The 24,575-nt window shown below is 34.6% G+C and overlaps 1 protein-coding gene across 3 annotated transcripts in view; it reads right to left on the bottom strand.

Moving 5' to 3' along the window:
* The window catches only part of LOC150093876 (uncharacterized), a 106,946-nt gene that overhangs the window by 29,240 nt on the left and 53,131 nt on the right, over positions 1-24,575 (bottom strand). For all 3 annotated transcript variants that reach the window (XM_090412661.1, XM_090412662.1, XM_090412659.1), the window contains exon 3: positions 3,307-3,405. In XM_090412661.1, coding sequence (XP_090268787.1) covers positions 3,307-3,405 — 99 coding nt within the window. The remainder of the gene's footprint in view (positions 1-3,306; positions 3,406-24,575) is intronic.

The raw sequence follows: 24,575 nt of genomic DNA, 5'->3' as shown, positions 1-24,575 counted from the left end.
GGTCTAGCAGACTATGCATTGGATACCCCTGCACACAGGATCAACTGAAAGAAAACTAAAGTACTGCATAGAAGCTTTTATAAGTCAAAGAGATTGCTCTTAGAATTAACAGAAGCCTTGAAACATACTCCAAACCTCAACAAGTATGGCTGTATAAATTTGCCTAAGATTTGGGAGACAGTCATCTTAAGACATAACTAATACCTGTTATCTCTTTTTTTTTGTTTGTTATTTTTTTAACATAGAGGGTGCCTAATTAGGACTTTAGTCTGTGTTGTAGCTACAATTGTTCTTACTAGTCCCATTGTTACACCAGATTGTTATTGTCTCACACACTGTGACAAACTGTTTTTTTTTCTCTGAAGATGCTGGTTAGAATACCAGCAAAATATCAACAAAATCAATAAATTTATTATTTACTTATCAGTCTACGTTCTAATATATATATACCATCAAAATTAATCAACAGCTAACTTGAGCTAGAGAAATGTTGGCTTGTAAATAATTAATTTTGGCTAGTAAATTATTTATTTGCATTCCTGTGTTTATGTAGTTTTTTGTCTCATAAACTTCAACGTGAATAACAGCAATAGCTATGGAAATTTGAAACCAATAACTCTCTTCCTTTTCTAAGCACATCTATCACACATCTTTCTTCAGATTATTATTCCTCCATGGTCTGCCATAACCGCCCCCCCCCCACACACACACACACAGCAATACATATACAGAGACTTGTACCATGATTCAATGCAAAAACTAGGATCATCATCACCCTCAAACATATAGTCCTAACAATTTGCTCTAATGAGCAAATACTGAAGAATGAATGCAAAATTATAAGCCAAACTTTGATAAAAAATGGCTAAATTGAAAAAACAGTTCACAGGATCCATCCTTCACAATAATGCTACCGAAGATAAAAAAAAATTACAAAAATGCCATACATTAGGGGAATAACAACAATATTAAGACAACATTGAAACCAATAATAAATTAAAAAGCATACTTAGTTCATCGAAGGATCCCCTTTCCTACCTTGCCCCTCCATAGGTTTACAAAATCCAGTGCACTGTAACTTACCCTACATAGGAGAAACAGGATGTGCACAATTCCAATAAGAAAAGATGAACATAAGTGACAAATAAAATTTCTTCATTATGGTGAAACAGGCCTTTCCAGTCATGCACTCCAAACTTGTCACAGAATTAAATGGAAATCCTCCAAGTCCCTACACTACACCAAAACTTCATTTGAATAAAAATTCAAAGAAGCTTGTGAGATTCTGATTCATTATTACAATCTCAACAAGAATGACGGATCAGAAATGCTAAGAGTTTACATGCATTTTTGAAAATTATGGAGACAACTACCGTGTTTGAATAAAAACTTTAGTTTAATATAACTAAAATCTACATTCGACGTTTCGACCTTTATGTCAAGGTCATCTTCTGGAGCATACAACTATACACAGAAAACAAGCTACACTACAATCAAACTGGTTTGTTAAAGACACTGACCAACCGCTACAATTGTTGGCCTGAATTCTGGTGAAAAAAAAAAAAAAAAAATTATACATCAATGCTAGAGTCCTATTACCAGTGTTATCTGTTGGTTGTAGAAATACATTGGGCACAACAACAAGTATCTATCTATATACATATATTAACATCATGTACATTCCAGCCAGTTGGTATAGAATGGTATGGAAACAAACAACACGAACACATACAATTTACCATCAAAATCAAAAACCAAAATTCGCTCCCGTTCCTAGACACACTAGTCACATGTCTTCCTTCAGGCAGTCTATCCTTCACGGTCTACTGAAAACCGACACACACTGGCCAATACATACATGCTAATTCATACCACCACCCATTACAAAAATATGGAGTCATTAACACCCTTAAAAACAGAGCTACAACAATTTGCTCTAACCAGCAAGCCTTGAAACAAGAACTAAAAATCATCAGCAACACATTCATAAATAATGGCTATAACAAAAATACTATTAATAAAATACTCCATAAAACAACAACAAAAATGAATCTAGATTACAGTAGAACCATAGCCATCCCATACATTAAACAGTTATCAGAAAAAATCAACAGAATCCTACAACATTATAACCTCAATGTCACCTTTAAACCACCCACTAAACTTAAAACCATATTCAACTCCTCTAAGGATCCTCTCCTCCCATTAGCACATCCTGGAGTCTATTGCATCTGCTGCCCCTGTAACTTACCGTACATTGGTGAAACAGAACGGACAATCCCTATACACAAGAAAGAACACATTAGACACATTAAATATAACCATTATGGTGAAGCAGGCCTCTTAGACCACGCACTCAACACCTTAAACCAAATCAACTGGAAAAGCACCTGCTCTTTACACTGCACAAAAACCTGGTATGAAAGGAAATTTAAGGAAGCCTGCGAAATCCTGATAAACCACCCAAATATCAACAACAAAGATGGCATGAAAATTCCAAGGATCTGGATGGCACACATTCAACCTACCTAATATATAAGATCCAGCATAAGTCAGGACTGTAGCCAATCTTCAGCTAGTATTAGAAACCATTCCATACCAACTGGCTGGAATGTACATGATGTTAATATATGTATATAGATAGATACTTGTTTTGTGCCCAATGTATTTCTACAACCAACAGATAACACTAGTAATAGGACTCTAGCGTTGATGTATAATTTTTTTTTTTTTTTTTTTTTTTTCCCACCAGAATTCAGGCCAACAATTGTTGTAGTGGTTGGTCAGTGTCTTTAACAAACCAGTTTGATTGTAGTGTAGCTTGTTTTCTGTGTATAGTTGTATGCTCCAGAAGATGACCTTGACATAAAGGTCGAAACGTCGAATGTATATTTTAGTTATATTAAACTAAAGTTTTTATTCAAACACGGTAGTTGTCTCCATAATTTTCAAAAATGCATTCAGAATCACTGTGTAAGCTTAAAAGAAAGGATCTTAGAGTTTTCATTTAGAGGAAGAAAGACTTCTACATATAATAATTAACTATGTTTAATTATTAAATATAATTGATAATTTATAATAATACTGGTCTAATTAATTTATTATCTTGTGTCTAGTACACAAAAACATGTGATAATCAATATCGAGACATCTATACCAGATTAGTGAGTGTGGTGATAAATTCTGCCACTCTTTCAGGGCAGCTTTATGAGACAGATCAGAGTGACTTCTAGGTAGATCACACATAATCAGATTTGCGAAACTATAAATCATTAGCAACATATAATAAATAATATAAGTACAAACCTGCTGTACAATAAAGTATGCCTGGAAAGAGCCGTGTCAATCTAAGAGCTTCTTTACTGCTTTGGAGGGAAGAACCAATGACAATTGCTTTCTTTACTCCTGAAATATACAGTTTAAAAAAAAGTGGATTAAAATATACCTTAGTAATCTTGAAATAAATTCAAACAACTGAATAGTTTCCTAAGTGATATGTATTATTATCAGAGATCCCTCGAAGGAATCAAGGGAGGCCATACTTCATATACACCAGCTGTCATAACTTGTCTTAAGCTCATTCACACATGCACTCACCAATTCAACTGGCAAACTCTTCCATTCTCTCACTGCTCTGAAAAATTTAGATTTTGCCCCTTTCTTAACAGCACTCAAATTTTATGGATGTTCCCTTGTCCTCTTCCTCATCTTTCAACATAACTAAAAATTCCATCAACTGGGATCCTATAACAGTCTTTAAGAAGTTTACAGGTGTCTGTCAGTTATCCTCCAGTTTAGTATCAGTAATCCACATACTTTCAATCTGTCCTCATACTCTATGTTGCATAATCCAATATCTTTGTAACTTTTTTATTCACCTTTTCATCCAATTCAATCCCAGAGACTAAATCTGTGTGCAGCAGTACAGGTGGAATGGTAACAAGGCCTTGTAAAGAGGCAAAATGATTCCTGTATCCTTACACATCAATGTTTGTTTCAACACTGCAATTTTCCTGAGTTGTATTTCCTTTTTGTTTAATGATAATCTCTATGAGAGGTTGGGTAATCTATAGTATGTTAGTATTGTGGATGTGCGAGAAGGAAATTGTTTTAGTTTGAAAAGATGTGGATTGTATTCTGGGAGAACAAAAGCTGGGAGACTGTTTCAGAGGAAAACAGTAAACATGATAAATGAGGAGAAACAGAAATTTGTTCTGCAAATTTAGAGTGAAACTGTGAAGGAATGTTGAATAGTTACTGCATGTGTTTTAAAGGATTTAACAGAGAATAGAATAATTACAGTTGCCAGTTCAGATTAACATTGGACGTGATAGTATTTATAGAAGATGCATGCAGAAGAGACTGAACACCTGTGTAAAAGTTCATGATGTGAATTGGTTAAAGCAGGGATTAGGAACCTTTAGGCACTGGAAGGCTGCATATTACTGGGTTTCAGGCTACATTGTGAGTGGTTGGTGTATTTAGTGTGCATGTAAAACTGGTGATTTTTATCTGTTTTATTGTGTTTTTTTCTTTAAAAATTAGCGTTTTATAGCATATTAGAATAGATTTTCATGATTAGTGTTTTTATAACATATTTTTATTGTGATATTGCAATATTAAATACAGCTTGTAAAATGGCACAAACACACACATGCTGACAAGAACAGTGAAGTATAGAATAAGAAGGCTTTACCTGCTAAAGATGATACTGAAAATATTTTAACCTCAGAAATCTCAAGGCTAAAGCAGATTATTAGACAGACAATGTGGGAATTACAGAAAAACTAACAGCAAAATGGAAATTAACAAAGCATGGAATCAAGCAAGTTAGTGCATAATGAAAACCAGGTAAGTAAAAATGATTTTATAAAAGAAGGATGTTATTTGGTATGGCAACTACATCACAAAACGTGTCATTGATGAGCAGGTTATAACTTGGTCAAAATTAAAAATATAGCACATGCAACTGAAAAACAGAAAAGAAAAGCAAAAGAGATAATAATTCTAGTAAATACAAATGACTTAACTAGCAATAAATTTAGTATTTGAGAGGATATGAAAAGGTTGGAAGAAGCGAGAGTGGAGAGTGAGAATGTGAAATTCATAAGTATATTACCTAGATATGATAGAAATGAATGAAGAAGAAGGGCTATGATGGAAACAATTCAATGTGTATGTTGTGTAGAAGTAATGGATGCGAGTTTTTGGATGTGTGGAGTGAGTTTGAGGGGAGAATGGATTTGAATAACGGGGACAGCCTGCACTTAAATGCATTTGGTATCATGAGTCTTGAAAAATTAATTGGTATGAGACCTACACAGAGTCAGAGAAACTGAATTATTATTATTATTATTCCTGACACCTCCAAGGAGTCCGAAGACTCATCGCGGGAGGATACCTACAACTGTCTCAACCACTACATCGAACTTCTACTACGAATCATCTCCATCAATGACATCTATCACCCACCACAACTAGTATTTTTTGTCTGCAAATTGCGTGTTCTGAAGGGCCGATTTGTCTGTATGCAGGATGAAAAACCCTGCTACCTCCGTATGAGATTGGCTAACTCACCTTTGATTGAAATTGTCCAGATAAAGATTCCTCCCATCGCGACGAGAATCGAACTTAGGCCTATTCCAATCGAAGGGCGCAATGTACCATCGTTCTTCCAATTGTGCTATGGAGGCGACAAAAAAAATTCATTGCCATCCATTACCCTCCCAGGATGTCTTTCCTCCTCTCTCCGCATTGCTATCCATTACCCTCCCAGGGTCTCCACCACCGGTCAACTCATTCCCAAAACAATTGCATCGGCCGGGAATTATGATGGCAGTAATTGTGAGAATCTGTGTGTAAGACCAACAATGTTATGTAACTGTCTTAATGATGAGAATGGAAATATTATGAAAATGATTATGAGGAGAGAATGGTTTAGTGTTCATCTGGTTCGGACTTATCAATAAGACAATAGATAAGAACAGAGATCGGCAAGTTATCAAACTGTATCACACAGACAACAGACAAGAGTAAACCAAAAAGCATGCAGGAAACTTATTATATCTATACACAAATGTTAGAAGAATCAGAAACAAAGGGATAGAGTTTATTGCTTTGGTTCCTGGCTATCAAAAGCAGACACACTGGTATCGAGTGTAAAAGGTAGAACAGAGATCGGCAAGTTATCAAACTGTATCACACAGACAACAGACAAGAGTAAACCAAAAAGCATGCAGGAAACTTATTATATCTATACACAAATGTTAGAAGAATCAGAAACCAAGGGATAGAGTTTATTGCTTTGGTTCCTGGCTATCAAAAGCAGACACACTGGTATCGAGTGTAAAAGGTACAATACACTCAATACCAGTGAGTATGTCTGCTTAGGATAGACAGGAGAGGAGAAGAGGTAGGTGTGTTGCTAACAGTATTAGATGACTTAAATACAGAGTTTAGACCTATTATTGCAATACTAGTAACAGTTTTTCATGTAGCAGTGAGGTATGAAGCCATCTAGTGTTAGGTTAGGTCTAAAAAGATCAAATACATAGTGGGGTGTTTTTAGAGACCTAGTGGATTGATTGATAGTGATAAAGAAATGCATTACCAAATAAAGATAATGGGTGAGAAACAAGTAATCATAATGAGGACTTTAATTATCGGAACACTGATTGGCTAGCTGTGAAAGATCTGTTCAAACGACTTGGCCCTAAACACTGAACTAAATCACATCCTCAACACTTTCTCAGCCAATGGCTAACCCCCTAAAAAAATCCAAAAAATATTAGAACCTACTAACCACAGATCCCCCCCCCCACAACAAGGATTACTCTAAATCCATCACCATTCCCTACATCCGAGGCACCTCGGAAAAGATCACCAAAATCTTAAAAAAACATGACCTGACCTCCTGTTACAAACCTTACAGAAAATTGGCATCCCTTATCCGCTCCACTAAAGACCAACCACTTCCCCTAGACCTACCTGGTGTTTACCAGGTCCCTTGCAGTTGTAAACTGTCTTACTTTGGCCAAACAGGCAGGACAGCAAATATCAGAATTTCGGAACACAAGGACTACATCCGCTTTCACAAATACAGTCATTCTGGGCTTGCGGACCATGCTCTGGATACACGCCACAGAATACGGTGGAAGAAAGCTACAGTGATACACCGTAGCAAATACAAATTTGAAAGACTCTTTATGGAATCAGCCTCAGCCCTAAGAAATTCTCCAAACCTCAACAAATTTGGGTGTATGCGACTGCCCCAAATTTGGGAGACCTACATCTGCAAACCTTCAGCCCAACGGCCAAGAACACCTACTTAGCCCGCTAGAGGGCACCATCAGGACTGTTAGGAGAACAATAGCTTCATCTCTTCATTCCCAGTTTCTGTGTTGTGCCTACGTGCACGTAACTTTTTTGTGTAAGTTCCTTTAGAAAATGGCAATGTGACATTGCCGAAATATCAGAAAATATTTATTAAAGTTTAATTTAATTTATATTCTTAACTACGTTGTTCTATTCCTTAAGTGTTTTAATTTAAAGAGAAGGTCATAACTTGCTCACATTCTATAAAAATGTTATCATTGAGCTAGACAAGGGGATGGATTCTGCCATGATATTTCTAGATTTTGCTAAGGCTTTTGACAGAATACAGCGCATGGAAGACTGTTGTATAAATTGAAGAATATGGGTTGGGATTATAAAATATTAGAATGGATAAGAGAATAACTGGCAGATATCAAAAAGTGGTATACAGGGGATGTGAGTCTGTAAGATTTAAGATAACTGATGGTGTACTACAAAGGATCAGTGCTTGGTCCACTGTTATTCAATCTGTACATTAATGATATTTGGAAGGAATTTTTAACAGGTGACATTCAACTATTTGCTGATGATGCAAAGATAGGTTAGGGTAATCAGGAATGCTGCTGATATGTAGTACTTGCAGAATGATTTGAATAGCCTGGAATTGTGGGCATATGAAAATTGATGTCAGTAAATGCAAAGTCATGCACTTTTGTGTGATTAGATATCCAATGTCGTATTATATTGGTGGGATTATGCTAGAAGAAACTGATCAGACTAGGAATCTTGGAGTGTTAGTAGATAGGAATTTGAAGTTCATGGGGCCATGTAGCAAAGATTGCAAATACAACTCAAAATATAATTGCAATGCTGAAACAAACACTTCCCATGCAAAGATAAAGATGTCATTTTGCCTCTTTACAAAGCCTCACTTGGACTACTGTGCATAGGTCTGGTCTCCTGGTTTCCATTGTGATTCTGATATAGTGGAGAGAGTGCTAAAAATGAATATTGGGATTGTGGAATACTGATTAGAAAGATAGATTGAGAATTTGTAGACTGCAGACACTAGCAAACAGGAGAGAGAGGGATGATATGATTGAGATTTACAAACTCAAACTTCTGAAAGGGTGATACAGGATTTCAGTTGATATAATGTTTTATTTTATGGAGGGTGGGGAAAGGACAAGAGGGCTGAGAATGAATGCCACTAAGAAGGGCTTGAGATCCAGATTTTTCTGTCTATGAGAGAAAAATCTAGATCTAGATATCGCAGTGGTGTGCGATTGAAATTGACTGCCATTGGCTCTTGTGTGTGTGCAAGTAGTGCAAATGAATTCAAGAATAGGTATGACAGCTGGTGTGGATAGTATGGCCTTGATTGATGAGTCATTGACACCCTGGAGGTCTCTCTTAATGATAATAATAATATCACTTCACAGATTTCTCATGTGGCTGCACACTTCATATAGAATAAATTTTGCTAAAATTATAAAGAGTTATATGCATTCTTTATTAAATACACTATTCTCCTCATTAATTGATCATTTTTTTATATTTAGCATATTTGAGATATGAAATACAATTTCAAAAATTAAGAGACAAATTAAACAAAATCTTCGACTCATTCAGCTTGTTATAAAATGACCATACATATGACAGCACCACAATATAGTAACATTGTGTAAAAGTAAACCATGTCCCCCCCCCCCCTCCACACACACATACACCGAATCAAGACAACATCTGGCCAAGTGCAATTAGTGGGTTCTATTAGAACCCATTATGAGCACTTGGTTAGCAATGGTTAGCACACTATAATTAATAGTGTGCTAACTTGAACAATGGATAGATTAATAATAACAGTTGATGTTTTTAACTTGGTGCTTTAAAAATAATGATTTTTTAAATATAATTAATTAAAAGATAAGCCATTTGTGAATATAAACGATGAAGATACATAACTGACAAAATATGTGAAGAGGAAGCACTGAAATGGTTAGAATGAAGCGAATCTTATTGGAGTGGATAGTATTGACGGTAAAATAGAAAACATCAATGTTGAATTAATATTGAACATGCAGTGGTGAAAATAAGCAGGAGAACAAAATAGACTTAAATAAGGAAATAGAATGTTAACATAGAAAGCTGAACGTTTTTTACCTTGGGTATATTAAGCATGTTAACAGGTTATCCTTCACAGGACAAAGCACAAAATTGAAAAGATACAGAAGAGGCAAGAGATTAGTGGGTGATCTGATGTAAAAATCAAGATCATGTCAACAAACAAGAAAAACAAAGTAAGGAAAAAATTACGTATGGGGACTCTATGATCAGCAAAATACTTAAAGTATAAAAAAATCATGTTTCCCTGGATAAAAAATTAGTGATATTAGTCATGGCATCTAGATGCAAAAAAGGTAAGGCAAGAACTAAATTGCCTTGGTTGGCAATAATGATCTGAGAGGTGAGAAATATTCTATAAGGGAGGATGTGAAGGAGTTGTTGGACAAAGCAATAATGAAGAGCAAGAACATTGTGAAGGTGAAGACTGTAAGTCTCCTGCTATGCTATGATAGAAATGAATTGAGGAGGGCATCGATAGCAAATGAATCGATACACTGCATGTGCAGAAGGAATGATGTAGACTATGTGGACCTATGGTCTGTGTTTGACAAAAAGAAGGATTGTATAATGTTGAACTGCATTTGAATGGTTTTGGTGTCTAGAGAGAACTTTGTTCACCAAACATGGTGAAGCACAAATACAGGAAAACTTATGCAATTAGGGTGGATGCAGGTGAATGTGTATGAAGGCACCTATGAAGAGTGTGAGTAAATGAACAACAGAATCTAGTCTCTCAAGCAAAAAATATTAAACAGGGTAGTCAATACAAGAAGTAAAGGCTGTCAGGAGCCTAAAGGGAGATGAATTGAGATAGATGGGAAGGTGGCAGTTTATTTGAAGCAGTCTAGTGTGAGAAAAGGGCCAATAAGACAAAACATATGGCTGGTTGCTACTATAGGTGAGGAGGTTCCAGGGATGATTCGGAAGACATTCATCAGCAAATTAATAGAATGAGTGCAGGTGGAGTGATTATAATCACTTGACCTGCACTCCCATAATAAGTCTCCCATAGCAATAATTAATATGGGGAACTTTACATCTTCTTAGGCACTTCTAACTGCATCAATTCTAGGTGGATTGATGCATTTATAAGTGGGTTAGAAGATTGAAATATAAGATCTGACAATGTTGTAGTTTTGCCAAATAACAAGCTAATGTGGAGGAAAATTGTCAATAGGAAGTTACCAATAATGTAAACTTTTCATGTAGCATTCATAGGAAACGGTTGTGGAGGGATTATAAAGAAAAAGGTGATCAGCATACCAATGAACAGTATAATGCACAGGCAAGAAGAGTGATTGGTAAGGAAAGGAAAGCTAAAGCTAATTATGAGAGAAAGTTAGCTGATGAGGACAGAAGAAACTCCTTTTACTTGCCACATAGCAAAAGAACTCCCTAAGGAGTTCTTTTGCTATGTGGCAAGTAAAAGGAGTAATGACTATGGAAGAATGACTTTAAAAAGTGCTGATGATGGGGAGATAACAGAACCAAATTACTGAGTGAGCATTTTGCAGGGGTGTGCCATCTAGGTGGTGAAATTGCAATGCCAGATGTAACATGGTAAAAATATTGCAGAACCTCAATATGAACACAGCCCATGGGATTAGATGTGATATTGGCCTGTGTATTATAAGAATGTGCAAGGGAATTATCAGCTCCATGACCCAAGCTGTTTAATTTAAGCCTCAGTAATGGGAAGGTGCCAATGGAGTGGAAAGAGGGCAAAATGGTTCCATTGCATAAAGGAGGCTCCAAGACAGAAGTAGCAAATTATACACCAATTAGCACCTTAGGAGTGATGGTTAAGGCTTTAGAGAAATTGGTGAATTTCTCTAAAGCCTATTGCATAAATTGCATTTATTATTGCAATAATAAATGCAATTTATGCAATATTGCATAAATTGAAGCAAATGGGAATAGATATGAATCTGGTGATTTGGATTAGAGAGTGTCTGATGGATAAATATCAAAGAGTGCTTTACAATGACAGCTGAGTTGGATAAAGATAACTGATACTGCTGGACTTTGCAAAGGCCTTGGACAGGATACCACATAATTCTAATCAGCAAACTGCAGCACATGGAGATGGATAGGAAGGTGATTGAAGGTGGTTTATTATAAAAGGCAATCGGATTACTAAAACAAGAGTATTTGTTAAAGAGTACCCTTTAACAAATCCATGCTGACCCTCACAGATAACATTATCCTTGTCTTTCCAATGCTGTATATGATCTCTCACTAATTTCTCCAAAATCTCGACAACTAGAAAAGACATACAAATTGGTCTATATACCTTTATACATCCATTCTATCACCACCTTTATGAAAAGGGACTCTTTCTTACCCTCTTTCCACTCCTTGGGCACCTTTCCCATTGCCAGACTCTCAATGAAAAACCAAGTCAGTGGATTTGTCAGTTATTTAGCACATTCTCTCAAACCATATAGCAAAATCCCATCTAGTCATTGCTTTATTGACATCCAGAGTACTTAGCATTTGAAACACACTCTTCTCATGCACTTCTAAACCTGGAACCCTACCCATCCCTCTAACAATAAAACTTATGTTTCTAGGATGAAATATCCTTTATTGAAATTAAAGTGATCATTAAACAATTTTACTAAGTTTTCTGCATCAGTCACCATACTCCCATTTTTGTCTAACAATGGTATTCTTCCACAATCATTGTCCCTCCTAAATAGTCATATAATGAAAAAATTACTTTGGATTTTCTTTGGACTAGATTTACTCAGAATAGAACAGTGACAAGCTAGTCCCTATCCACTCTCTATTCCTCCTCCTTATACCTCTTCCATAAGCTCTTGTTCTTCCGCAGTTCCCATTCAATATTGTTTTTATTCACTTTACAAAATCGTGTTCTCTTTTTTACTTTAGATAAACAATTTGCTATTGCTGCTAAAAAATATTTCTTCATTAGTTCCCATGGATTAGTGATATCTTGCCATTCCAATTCTTTCATCCATGGAAATATCCCAAACTGATTTCCAAGATTATTATAATCACCTACCTTATAATCCCACATAAGCTAGATCCTTCTGCATGTCTATTCATCCCTCAGTTCAATACTATATGGTCATTAACTTTCCAACTGATGGGGGGGGAGCGGAATGACATCTCAGTTACAATCAGATCTTCTGATGCCATGACTATGTTCCTTCTATTAGATGTCGCCTAAAGCATTTGTCCCTCAATAATTCCAGAAATATCATTCCCTTGCTACTACATGATGTTTCCTCTCATATCATTAGTATTTAAGAATACATGAGGAGAGATAATCTTAAGTGATATAGCAACATAAGTAGAATGGAAGGGGGAAAAGTTGGCAAAAAGTGTGTGATGCCAGAAAAAAGACCCAGCAATTAATACTACCTGAGACAACCAAAACATAAGTTCTCACAATATGGGAGACTGACAAATAACATATTAATCTTGCTGACAGGAAGCTAGTAATAATAATGTAAACTTAGTAGCACTATCATAGCAGCCTGTAAATATCATTAGATTACATATCAGGAAATGATGATGATGATGATATAGAGAATGGAAAAAATACAAAACTCTGCCTTGCCATTTTATTATCCAGTTTTTAAATATCCTTCACAGTTCAGTTATTGTGTGACGTACTCTAGTATAATATAAGTAACTACACAATTTCCATTTGCTTGGTGTCTCAATTGTGTCAGTAATGAATATAATAAAGCAATAATAGTTACTTATTATCCCATTATTGGCTAGTCTGATCGATAAAGTGGTTAACAAACCTACTTTCCAACCAATAGGCTGCAGATTTAAATTTTACCACAGACATGGAGGTTTGCAATCACTGCACAGTGTGAGACAACTGCCTTGTTTACTGAAGACCTGCAGTGGCTTGAAAAAGCTTGATTATGTAAATAATTATAATAAAAAAAATCTTAGCCTGCCTATAGTATCAATGTACTATACATTTACAACCTTTAGTGGATAGAGACATCATTTTCAACATCCTCCACAGTCCAGATAGTGTGTGATGTACGCAAGTATAGCACATATAACTGTACAATTTCCATTTGTTTGGTGTTTCAATTGTGTCAGTAATTTATATAATAAAGCAATAGTGGTTCCATAGTTTGTCTCTTAAGCAGTATTTCTGGATTATGTAAATAATTGTAATAAAAAAATCCTCAGCATGCCCACAGTATGTACATCATGCATGCACATACATTATGGCAATCTTCTGTTGTTACAACAAGCAAGCAGTCTACCCTTTGTGATCTGTATACCAGAAAGCTGGGAGGTTATGTGCACCTTTGTAACATCAAGTTTAAGTGGTTTTCCGAATTTCTTCTTCAACTCAAATGGCAGATTTTAAGGAAAAGAATGTGCATCAAATTTTGTTTTGATCTCAAAAAAAACTACTACAGAAGCAAAACTTGTAGTACAAATACTTAAAAGAATGGATGAACCTTTGTCAATGATGAGTGCAATACTGGAAAATATCACAGAAGTGTACAAGACTACCCTTGCAGATCATAGCCAAACTATCCATGACATTTGTGAGATTGTAAGACTGTCATATGTGACAGTTCAATGCAATTTATTGAACATTTTGAAAACTTTAGATGCATTGCTGCAAAAATTGGGGCTTTCAAAAACATGGCAGTCATTCCCCATTCCTCCTATTTGCCTGACCTTGCCCTATTCAACTTTTTCCTGTTCGCTAAGATGATGGAATGCATACATTCCAGCTGAAAGGGGTATGTTTTGACTTGACTGAGGATATCTAGGCAGAATCACAGTAAGTGCTCAACATAGTCACACTTGGGAACTTCTAGGGATGCATGGAATCATGGAAAAATCACTAGGATTGCTGTATATATGTCCAAGGGGACTACTTAGGAAACAATAGAAATGAGGGGCTAGGATAGTAATTATTTTTTTATGGTGAAATTACTCAAACTTTTGAATAGCACCACATAAAATGATTTTATTCAATATGGTAAAATTATAGGTTACTACTATGTTGGAATAATAACTATAACAAAAACCAAAATAAGTGCTGAACATTATCATATATTAAGGTCAATAAATTGAGTACACGTACAAGGGGGGCCTGGAAAGTTCTGATAAGCACCTAGAACAAAAATGATATTAAAGCAACTGATATAACTGCAAGAAAGATCATATCTTAAAATCCTTTAACCCCCATGTTTCATTAAATTGTAATAATCTATTCTTTTTCTTTTAGGATATATAAGAAGACATAAAATTAATTAATTTCCATTCTATGTGTTTATCAGAACTTTCCTGCCCCCTCCCCCCATATATATATTGTAAATTTTGCCAGTTCATAAATATTGGTTTATAAAGCAGAACACCAGAATAAGTTCAGAACATTTATTTACTTAGTAAGACGACATTTCATCCCAATTGCAGAGGATTTCTTCAGGTGCAAATAAACAAACTAGTAGACAAAACAGCAAGGACTAACAGAAGTGACAAATGTTATGCAGTTATACAAAAGACACTGATGTTATTTTTTAAAAATTATTTCTAACTGTTCCGAATGTTCTGTATGTTTAAGCATTCACATGAACATTCTTGATTAATGAAGGCTAGGATGTATTCAGACAAGTTAATACTTTTGATTAATATTTATTTATTTGATTAACATTTAATTAGGCTAATGATTGATTAAATTTATAATACTTAGGCATACCGTGTGGATTGTTATGTAGCCTACTTTTCTGTATATATAGTGAATGCCATGGTGTAACAATGAATGAAGAATTCTCATAATTCCTTGAGATGCTCATAAGCATTGTAATCACTATGGTAAGCTGGAGATATGGTTTTTTTTTTTTTTTGATTGATCAGTATTTTTATAAAGATGTAAAGACAGGAAGCTCATCTAAATGCATCAAGCTAAAAAAATTAATCTTGGTTAAAGCACTCCAGATTTGAGCCCACACAGAGAAAGCAATACACAGAGAGCATATTCAAAAAATTAATAAAAATTTAGCACTTGTTCTAAATTTAAAATGTGAACTTTTCAAATATAGAAATTCAGATGTACTCAAAAGGAGGATCACCAACAACTTAGCTAAACATTCTGAAAACAAACAAAACATTATAGTCAAATTTCACAGATAAAAAAGCAATATTTAAATAGCCTCTATGTACAGAAATAACCAATTTGAATATCTCTTGTCATTAGACAAGAAAGACTGACACAAAAAAAATTTTCAATACATGATGAATAGAAAGAGAACCGGGGGGGGGGGGGTCACTCCTAGAAGTTGTATAAGGTTATGGTTAGTAAACTTTTTTTTTTTGCTTGGAGAATGATGAATGAGTGGAATGGATTGCCAGAATTAGTTGTGAATGCCTTGACAGTAAATGAGTTTGAGGGGCATGATACATATCGTATGCATAAAAGTTTATTATGGGTCTCTCCCAATGAGTCTTCTGACTCCATGGAAGCACTCATATAATAATAATAATAATAATAATATTATTATTATTATTATTATTAACAACACAGTTGATAAAATACTACCAGAAATTTCTAATTTAAATAACACCAAGAGTAACTGGCAACCTCAAAAAAAAAAAAAAAAAAAAAAAAAAATCAGCTATCAAATCATTAAATGCAAATAAGGAGAAGACAATGATTACAAAAGCAAGTAAAGATACTATCATTAAAAAACACATCACTTTGTAAACAAAATTAAGAACATTGTGCTCAGTTAAAGATCAATCTACATCTTGAAAAGAGTGGCAAAGGTGGTACAACACATCCTGGTGTTGTACCACCTTACCCCAGTCCTGAAGATACTTTCAGGTGCAAACTTTGTTTGCTCACACTTGGATAAAGGATTAAACTAATTTTATTATTACAATCTACATCTTGTTCAAAACTGATTTTTTTTAAATTTTTTATATCAGTTTTGACATCTGTCCTTTTCCCAAATGTCTCAATTAATGACTATTCTTTTACAGGACAAATATCCATCTGATACTACAGCCCTTGTTGGCTATGTACTATATTCTGGTTACTCAGTGTGGCAAAATAATTTTTACCTATAAAAATGACAGTGTGGCCACAGGCTTGCTACTATCCTCTCCCAAATTTTATATAGAAGCTTTTTAGCAATGTGCTCTAGATTCCTATAAAACCTAAAAGGTAGCATGATACATTAATGATATTTTTGGTATTTGCTCATAGATGCCCAACTTTAAACCACCTGAAAAAAACAACACAAACACATACCATTGATGTATGAAAGTACAGAATATACTTCCATTTTTGCATACATTGCATCCAGACACTGGAAAGGCACCTGTTCCTTATATCATACCAAAACCTGGAATGCATGCAAATTTAAAGAAGCCAGTGAAATTATAACCCACCAACTTAATATCAAACATAATTATGGCAAAAATCTCAAAAATATGAATAACATGCGAGAGTGATCTGAAAAGTTCTTGGCCCGACAACGAAAAAACAAATTTATTATTTCAAAATTATTTTTATTTTTCAATATAATCCCACTGTAGACTAATACTTTTCTTCCAGTGATGCTTCAGTGCCATTATCACATCCCTGTAGTGGTTCTCAGTAAGATCTGCAAAATACCCATCTACAGCTGCAATCACTTCTTGATTCGAAGAAAAACACTGACCAGCAAGGAAGAGATAGAAGCCAGAGGGAGCCAAATCTGGGGAATAGGGTGGATGTTCCAACAATTCATAGTGCAGATCCCTTAATTTTCCCATTGCCAAAACATCTTTGTGAGCAGGTGCATTGTCCTGATGAAAGATCATTTTTTTCTTCTGTAAACCGGGTCTTTTCTCATGAATTTTTTCGTCTAGTCTGGTTAAAAGATTGGAATAATATTCCCCAGTTATTGTTTTACCTTTTTCAAGATAATTAATAAACAAAATGCCTTTAGCATCCCAAAACACTGATGCCATGACCTTTCCTGCTGATGGAACTGACTTTGTCTTCTTTGGTGCTGAATACCGGCTTCTGTCCACTGTTTTGACTGCTGTTTGGATTCTGGTGTGTAATAGTGAATCCAAGTCTCATCCATGGTATTAAATTGACGCACAAAATCAGTTTTATTCTTGTTAAAACGCACCAAGCACTGTTCAGAGATTTTCATGGGAGTGCATTTTTGATCCTGTGAGCAAGAGTAGCACCCATATTGCACAAAGCTTTTTCATTTGCAATTCCTCATGCAAAATATATCCTACACATTCTTTTGAAATGCCTATAGTCTCAGCAATTTCAAGCACTTTGACTCGCTGGTCATCCAATACCATATCGTGCACCACTCGATCAATGATTTCTGGTGTTGTTACACTTTTTGGACGTCCTTCATGTGGATCATCTTCAAGGCTGGTACGGCCACACTTAACTCGGCAGCCCATTTCTTAATTGTCGAAAACGAAGGAGAAGAGTGCCCATAAACTTTTATGAACTTCAAATAAATTTCTTTTGGCATTAAACCTTCTTGTACAAAGAATTTTATAACCGCACGATACTAAATTTTATCCATTTCAAGGGATACAGACAACACTTTTGCTTTAGACAACTGTATAAAACAAACTACTTGATAGATGCCTTGCAATTTCACATGGATGCTTATGACAGATGTACCAACTTAGAAAAAAAAAATTTGCCGATAGTGTTGCCATCTGTGGTCGAGGCCAAGAGCTTTTCAGACCACCCTTGTACATTTGACTCACATAACTTCTTTTTCAAACAGGTCACAAATTAAGACTACACAATATTTTGACAGTAAAAACCTCTGCATGTAATTACTGATTAGGCTTCAAATAATGATGCTAGCAATCACCAGTATTTTTAATTAGAAAATAATATGATGAAAGTGATCTCCAGCTATATAAATTATTCATCAGACCTCCAAGAAGTCAGAGACTTGTCATAGGAGGTACGTATTAAATGTATTCGCTGTCTGTCTGTCTGCACTCACAATGCTTTCAGAAAATGCATTCCAATGACCTCTCCACACAAAGACTTACTTCACACCCCTGCTCACTCCTTCCTTATACAGCTTCTACAATTGTTCTCTGACCGTCTCTACTCATTTTATGAAAAATCTCATCCACATTAGTCTCATAATAACCCCTTATCAATTTTATGTCTTGTTCATGCCCCCGCCCCTCGTATGCTATCCTGCAATCTACATTCCTTGATCTGACTTCATACCACCTTAGTCAGTTGTCACTGTAGTCTTTCCTCCTTCATCCTTTTGAAAACCAGATGACCAAATCTGTGCACAGTAAGTAATCCACATGTGTGATCAAAGTCTTGTACAATGGAATCATATCATCCTTACTTCTACACATTAATGTCCTCCACATCACTGCCATAATACTCTATGCTGTCCTTGCAATTTTAGAGAAATATCCATAAATTTTAGGTCCCTATCTGCCATCACTTCACCTCCTATAAGATATCTATTAATCTTAAACTCTGCATCCCATCTTTGCTTCCCACATTTTAAAAATTTACACTTTGCAATACCGAACTAATTAACTCCACTTTCTTGCTCTTTCACCCTATCTATCCAAGTCCTTGCAAAGCTACAACATCTGTTATATTATTCAGAGTTCTTTCCAACTTTATATCACTAGTAAACCTTTCCCAACATCATTAACTTAACAGTTAAACAGCAATGGCCCCAAAACAGACAGTTGAGGCACACCAATAGCGACTTTCCTATTCTTGGATATCACTTCCCCATACACAACTTGTTGATACCTATTAGACAGCCAATTAACCAATCTAACACACTAGTATACTACCTAACCCTATCTGTTCCAATTTAATGATCAGCTTGCCATATGGCAATCTAAGGATTTTTTGTCCCGAATGAACTTTTGCTGCTGCTGCACTTTTGCTGTCAAGCATGTCACCTTTCTCACATGCTCTATGTACTCCTCGTGCAACTGATTATTACCACTCATCACATGCTGACTCCATAATACCTTCTTCTAAAGCAACACCTGATTTCGTTCCCAAATTCCTCATTTCATGATATAGCTGCAAACCAACTCTTGACTTTGTTATAATCACCAGCCTTATAGTTCCACAGGTATTCCTTTCTCAGAATGCTTATATGGGTAGTTACCACCTAAGTTATCACTTGATGGTCATTTTGACCAACTGTAGGAAGATTTGACATCCCAAAAACAAGTATATTGTTCATGCTCCCCCCCCCCCCCCACACATCTCGTATGCTATTCTCTGATGAGATAAACAAATCGAAGATCCTTGATCCCTGAAAAAGAAATAAATGAAATAAAAATAAAACAGGCCTCTAGATTTGATGTTTTTTCACCAGATGTCAAGCTAATATGGTTGATGTTTGACCAGGTAGTAATAGCTGGGCATACTGTTTTAACTGTTGTGTAGTTTTGTGTGTGTGTGTGTGCACGCACATGCTTGCGTGCGTGCATGCTTCAGAATATGATCTCAAGATGAAAGTTGATACATTAGGTAATTATTTTGTTTTTTTATTGAAGTTATTACTCCAACATAACAGATCTCCATAATTTTTAATATAATGAATGCTGATCATTGTAGATCATTTATTTAGAATTATTTTCAAATAGATTGTCTGATCTTCATATACACTTTTATTTCAACAGATAATATTTAAGAAAAATATCTCAGTCACTAGACAAGCAAGTCTGAGAGTCATCAATAGTTTATAGAAAAGAAAGTGACACATATGATAGTGTCACATAGTGATGAAAATGACACATAGATAATGTCCAAGGTCCAAGCATGCAGGCAGGGGTCTGAGCTACATATCATGCAAATTTCTGTATGAGGTCATCATTTACATTTATTATCCTAGTGTTTAACAATATGCATAGCTCTTGCACAATGTGATATGAATATACTTAATTATGCTTCTTTTCTCATGATATTTAAGGAGGTGTATGGAATACTATGACAGTACTATATGATTAAGTTGACATTATTGCAATCTCTTAACAATTTTCCTCCAAATTATTCTATTACTTGTAAGCACAACAATATTGTCAAAATTTAATATTTCACTAGAGCATTTCTCACTTATTCAATCCACCTAGATCTTGGTGCTTTGCTGTCATCTTGGCATGAAACACCTGTTTTGTTAACCTTTCTTCTCTGTTCTGTTTAAATACCTATACCATCTTAGATTAGCTCTGTTAACACATTTTGACCATGCTAACAATGTCAAGTTCCTTCCTAATATTTTCACTTTTAATATATGATTTTGCCATTGATGTCATCTGTGCACATGCCTCAGAACTCTCACATCTGTGATCTCCAATCTTTGATCAAGTGCTATACTTCTAATCTAACTCTCAGATGCATAACTTAAAACTGGTTGAACACTGTCTTGTATATAGCTAGTTTAATGTTTTGGCTAATTTCTCTCTTATTCCATATAAATTTATTCAAATAGTTCTCCATCATACCAACTTTGGTTATTCTGTTTTCTATTTCCATATTTAATTTTGCCACCTCCATTAAGGATTGTGCCTAAATAGCAGAAATATTTTTTTTTGTTCTATAGGTTCTCCATTGAGAATGAGTTGAAGTTTTCTATGTTCCTGCATATTTTCATTGTTTTGGTCTTTTTAATGCTGATTTTCATGCCAAATGTAACAGCTGTTATTCAGTTTTAATTAGAGAATACTAAAGACTTGCACTGGATGCTTTTCTATTAATTAAAAAATAGCTTTGGACAACTGAATTTTCCACATGGATATACTGTTAATATCATCCTTGGAAGGATTTCCACTTGGTTACACTATAAATTAAAGATGCCAAGAAATTATATTTTTTGGTTTAATCCTTATATCCAAGTGTAAGCAAGCAAAGTTTATGCCTGAGCTATTTTCAGGACTGGGCAACTTGTATAAGGAAGCTAATGACTTCACATCACTCGCCTTAGTATCCCATAATACAAAGCACATATCCTTTTGGACATGTTTAGTGCTATGCATTATGGGAAGGGTCACTACCCAGACTGGTTTTGACCTTTATCGAGGTCTTATCAATGGGAGCCAGACCCAGAGGTGATACCAAGGTTGAAGTAATGCAGAAGTCATATTTCCATATACAAGTAGCCAAATTATATCTAATCCAGAGTATTTTAATAATAAGGTGCGACACCTTTTGGCACCTGAAAATAGTTCAGGTGCAAACTTTGTTTGCTTACGCTTGGATAAAGGATTAAACCAAGAATATAATCTCTTGGCATCTTTAATTTATGTTAATACCATCCCTTGAGAATGACAAAAGAAAGAGGGAAGAAATGTGAAGACATTGTGAATCTACTGTGATCTTCTATTTATAAATCTTCTAGTAAACCAATAAATGTGATTTCAAAAAAACTAGTCCTATCGCTAGCAGTCAAAAATGAGAATATAAGCATCAGATCAACAAATCTAGTAAAACAAAACCATGAGAAAAAAAAAAAATCTTGTCCTTTAATAAAAATGTGGCAATAACTAGACTTAGCATCTGTTTCAATTATTATAGTTGAAATATTTTAAAAAAATATTACACAGAAAGACAATTACAAAATGAATTTGACTTACTGTAGTCCAAGCTGCCAGAAATAAAAAATAATAATAAATAAAAATTAAACTGTATTTACTTGCTTGTGTAAATTTTTAATATAAATTGTTAAAAATTATGACTAATATTGAATGAATAATATTTAATTCAGTTTAAATAAGTGAACATAACAAATTCATGTAAATACTTAAAAATTTTGAGCAGAATCCATATAGACTGCTTGAAAGACTTCACAACTAAAATCCTACAGTAAGGACTAACTTTAATGTTCCTTCTCTGCATGTGAAAAGAATAGCGCCAAGCTTACTATCCTTTCTGACTTACACAGATGAACTGCATTTCACAAAAGAACTCACTAGAAAAGTAAGAAAATGAGAACAGAATCCTTTAGGAAGCTGTGAACCTGGCTGCAATGCCTTACCAACTCACTGCACAGGGACTGATTAGGAAATATTTCCTCAGATAAGAATGACTAAGTTATGGGATGTATGTATATCAGATCAGGGAATTCTTTTTTTAAAAAAAAATTATAAAACAAACAAAATATGTGAAATTTAACATTTTATAAACTGAAATTATATTTCAATAGCAAGATGCAGTAGAGTAAAGAAGAGTAAGTACATTGCAGACTAAGAACTGTTGCCTCATGTTAGAAGCAACCACCAGTAAACTTAACATTCTTCCCAAAAGGAGAAAATAATGGTGTTTCACAGAGATATGATTTGGCAATAATATTTATTTGCTAAAGTGATTTATGGTGGATAATTACGTTAATATTTCCAAAATCATTTCTTCATCAAAAAAGAAGTTTTTTATAACTTACTGCAAAGAAAATGTAAGTACCCCCTAGACAGGTACTGGTAATACTTACAGAGTGGTGCCTCACACCTTTAGCACCTGAGGTTACTGTTATCTTTCAGTTAATTTCAATACATGTAATTCCTTGGATGTAATTCCTTGGAAGTGAAATAACTGGAACATGACTAGTATCACCTTTATTATTTAAAAAAAATGGAAAATGTTTGTAGATCTATGCAAAAGATCAGAGTGCAGCAACGATACATTCAATAACCATGGACGACAACAAATCAGAAGAATCAAGTGGCTGCAAACCATGGCTAAAAAAACACAACATAAAAGCATCGGTTATAGCAACTAACTAACTGATATTATTTTAGAGGCAACTTAAACTACCAATTTCATTTAAATTTTTAAATTAAAAAAAAAGCATCTCTTTGTAGTTTTTTTTGTTTTTTGTTTTAATTAATGGCAAATGCACTCAAGAAATTGAGAAAGCTATAGCATATTATAATGTGCTATATTATGGATGGGTCAAGAATTAGAAAAGTTGGAAACCACTTTCTCTAAGGGGTCAATAAGCTAAATTACACCACAATAAATTCTAGGTAATGTAACATAAATCATATTGCCAAGTTTTTTTTGTTACTTACATCTAGTATTTTAAAGTAACACACAAAAATAAACAAAATGAAACTTAAAATTATTGTACAGAAATGCAATTAGCAATGTGCAGTTGATAATGAAAAGATATTGTTCAACTCTCCATGCAAAAAACCTGCTTCTCACTCCCTTGTTGAGGGGGGCTGTGAAATAATGAAAACAAATTTAAAATGTTTTAAGACTAAGTAGATTTTTTTATTTTAAAAGAAACGTATTTAACTTTTATTATTTGTTATTTCTTTTTTGTTATTTTTTATATTTTAATGCAAAAATTCACATTGGTGTTGGTTCACAAACTTTGCTTCCCGCGTATTTCGGCGCTTAATGAATATTAGTAAATATTGCTTATTCATATGTTTCATTTCAAAGCAGTGGTTAATTGTATTTACTTTGAATGCTCTCCAGGAAAGCTCCAAATCTTCCTGTCCCTTTCATCACGCGTTCGTAATCAGGGACTGTTGATATTGACTTTATATACATATCAAAACTCGTTTCATATTATCACTGTCATCCGAGCTAGTTTTCTGTTACCAATAAAAGTTTCGCATATACTTCACACATGAAAAAAAGCTTAAACAAGCTTTTTTTCATGTTACTATCTCCCCACATGAACTTGTGGGGAGATAGTAACTCGCTTGCAGTGGTAAACAACACCCTCCCTAACAGCCACTATACTGCAGAGGCAATAAAAATAAGTACTTTTATTATGCCAGTGAATAAGGTATGAGGAGTCTGTGTAATATATTTCTCAACAAATAGTGCAATTAGGGACAACTGGGATAAAAACACACTAATTAATGAATCACATGTCCCCTCATACAGAACCTATGCTGTATAGACTGAAACAAAACCATATGTTGCATGGGCAAACACAGTTTCTAACTAAAAACTACTGTTATTAATTAGATGTGTGTGAGTTCGATTTCCCAAGGCAGCAATAAAATTCAACCGAACGTGTTAAAATTCGTAAAAGTATTAAAACTAAGTAATAAAATTCAACCGAATGTGTTAAAATTCGTAAAAGTGTTAAAACTAAGTAATATATATATATATATATATA

The sequence above is a fragment of the Typopeltis vanoorti genome, chromosome 23 (assembly GCF_054136105.1).
Source record: "Typopeltis vanoorti isolate ZY-2024b chromosome 23, IOZ_Tvanoo_1.0, whole genome shotgun sequence".
In the NCBI taxonomy this organism is placed as follows: domain Eukaryota; kingdom Metazoa; phylum Arthropoda; class Arachnida; order Uropygi; family Thelyphonidae; genus Typopeltis; species Typopeltis vanoorti.
The sequence above is the reverse complement of the archived record's forward strand: the minus strand, read 5'-3'. Positions and strand labels throughout refer to the sequence as shown.